The following is a 2,040-nucleotide window of genomic DNA, read 5'->3' on the forward strand; positions in this document are numbered from 1 at the left end:
TTTTTTCACTCACATGTTGAAAAGATAGTAAGAGTGTTGTTTTTTTTCTTCTTCTAAAAGATAGAGTTTACGAACCTCACTCACTCAAGACAATCTACTTGTATCAAGTATGGTTACAAAACCCATTCCATATGGGGGTTAGTTTAACAACATAAATTAATGGGGTTAGTTTTGCCTCCCTCCATCAACAAACAACCAGAACCAGCAAAGAATATCCCAAAATCCAGTTTACAGTAGAAATGCTGATTCCCACCCATATTTTTTTATTCAGAGAAACAAAAATCTTTTTAACCCATTTAAAAAAAAACTCGAAAGAACCTGAGATTTTAAACGTATGGAAACAAAGAAATCTAATTGGTACAGAGTGTTAAACCAGAGGAAATGCGAGATCAGAGACCCTTACGAGCTTTTGATGTTGTTTTGTCCATTGTGTGGTTCTCTTTTAGAGCAGCATGGATTCAGGGTTTTCAATGTATCCCTTAAATGCTTTCAACCATTCTGCTCCAATGGCACCTGCAGAAAGAAGAAGATTAGATTTATACAATGATGATGAATGATTCCAATGATGACAAAAGAACCAGATTACCGTCTACTACGCGATGGTCACAGCTCAGTGTAACAGGCATGTAAGCAGCAAAGTTGAATTGATCTGGGCCGTTACCAGGGACAACTCTCTTTTCAGCTGTTTTTATTTTAGGAATCAGACACAACTTGAATCAGTTATTGGATCTTCGTAACGTAGTTAAAAACTCTGTTCTGCAGTGAGAGAGAGCATACCGGATCCAACTGCTAGAATGGCGGCTTGTGGTGGATTAACGACTGCACAAAATTGCTTGATGCCAAACGGTCCTCCCAAGTTAGAGACCGTAAATGTTCCTCCCTGAGAAAACGAGATTATTTGCCTGTTTATTGAAAAATATGATTAGTGAATTAAGATAATAAATTCTCTCACCTCATAATCTTCCGGCTTTAAGCTGTTCTCTTTTGCTTTTTGAGCCAATAACCGAACTTCTTCTCCAATTGTGGACAGACCCTTCTTGTCTGCGTCCTGGAGTCAAGAAATTGAAATATTTAGTTCAGAAATATGAAGTTTGTGCTACAGCGACGGGTTAAACATTATTTTGCACACACCTTCACAACAGGGACATAGAGCCCGTTCTCTGTCTGCACTGCGACGTTGATGTTCACATTTTTAAACCTATAGAGAAAGGTTAAGATGTTTGCTACCCCAATCATATTCAAAAGGTTGTCGATGTACTTACTGGCGGATGTAATCGTCAGTCCATGAACTATTGCACTGAGGAACTTTCCTGAGAGCTAATGCAGCAGCCTAAAAATCATGACGACGGGTAGGATATATTTAAAGATCTGTTGGCTTGCATGTAAAGTATACACAAGTAAGATGTACCTTAACAACAAGATCATTGACAGATATCCGTTTCCCACCAGAAGCTTCTTGGAATGAATTAAGTTGACTCCTCAAACTGCATACACAAAAATACGCTTTGTCTAGCTTACCCATTGACCGCGAGTCAAAATAAATCATTCAAAACTTTATACCTACCCCATAAGTTTGTCAACACATGTATCTACGGTCAAGTAATAGTGAGGGATAGTTTGCTTTGAAAATGCCAAACGTGAGGCTGTGACCTGTCATAATTATAAAGTTAAAGAGGTTTCAGAATCCTTGAACCTATTGAAATTGACTTAACAAGGCTGCAAGGGTTAGATAGGTCATACCTTTCGTATCTGAGGATGGGGGATGTCAACATAGTCCAAAGCTGGGACCTTAGAATCAGTAGATTTAGATGGCGTCGCAGTAGCTCCTTTACCACCTGAAGCTGCACCATTGGCAGATGTAGAAGGACACAAGGATGAGTGATATACTGTAAACAGAGGCAAGAAAGGTCTGAAAGAAAAAGAAAGGAAACGAAGAGTCAAGGAGTGACTGATACCTAAGTATTCATCGATATCTGCCTTCACTATCCGTCCTTCAGGACCTGTGCCTTTAATGTTTGAAAGAGGCACCTGATTTTTTTT

General features: G+C 39.0%; 1 protein-coding gene across 1 annotated transcript in view; it reads right to left on the bottom strand.

The window, feature by feature from the left end:
* The window catches only part of LOC104778364 (dihydrolipoyllysine-residue acetyltransferase component 3 of pyruvate dehydrogenase complex, mitochondrial), a 5,287-nt gene continuing 3,327 nt past the window's right edge, over nt 81–2,040 (bottom strand). The window contains exons 11-19 of the mRNA XM_010502795.1: nt 1,741–1,841; nt 1,565–1,650; nt 1,409–1,484; nt 1,263–1,330; nt 1,132–1,198; nt 953–1,048; nt 778–880; nt 587–682; nt 81–513 (exon numbers count right to left, since the gene is read on the bottom strand). Coding sequence (XP_010501097.1) covers nt 443–513; nt 587–682; nt 778–880; nt 953–1,048; nt 1,132–1,198; nt 1,263–1,330; nt 1,409–1,484; nt 1,565–1,650; nt 1,741–1,841 — 764 coding nt within the window. The 3' untranslated portion in view covers nt 81–442. The remainder of the gene's footprint in view (nt 514–586; nt 683–777; nt 881–952; nt 1,049–1,131; nt 1,199–1,262; nt 1,331–1,408; nt 1,485–1,564; nt 1,651–1,740; nt 1,842–2,040) is intronic.

This window comes from Camelina sativa, chromosome 3, assembly GCF_000633955.1.
Source record: "Camelina sativa cultivar DH55 chromosome 3, Cs, whole genome shotgun sequence".
Taxonomy (NCBI): domain Eukaryota; kingdom Viridiplantae; phylum Streptophyta; class Magnoliopsida; order Brassicales; family Brassicaceae; genus Camelina; species Camelina sativa.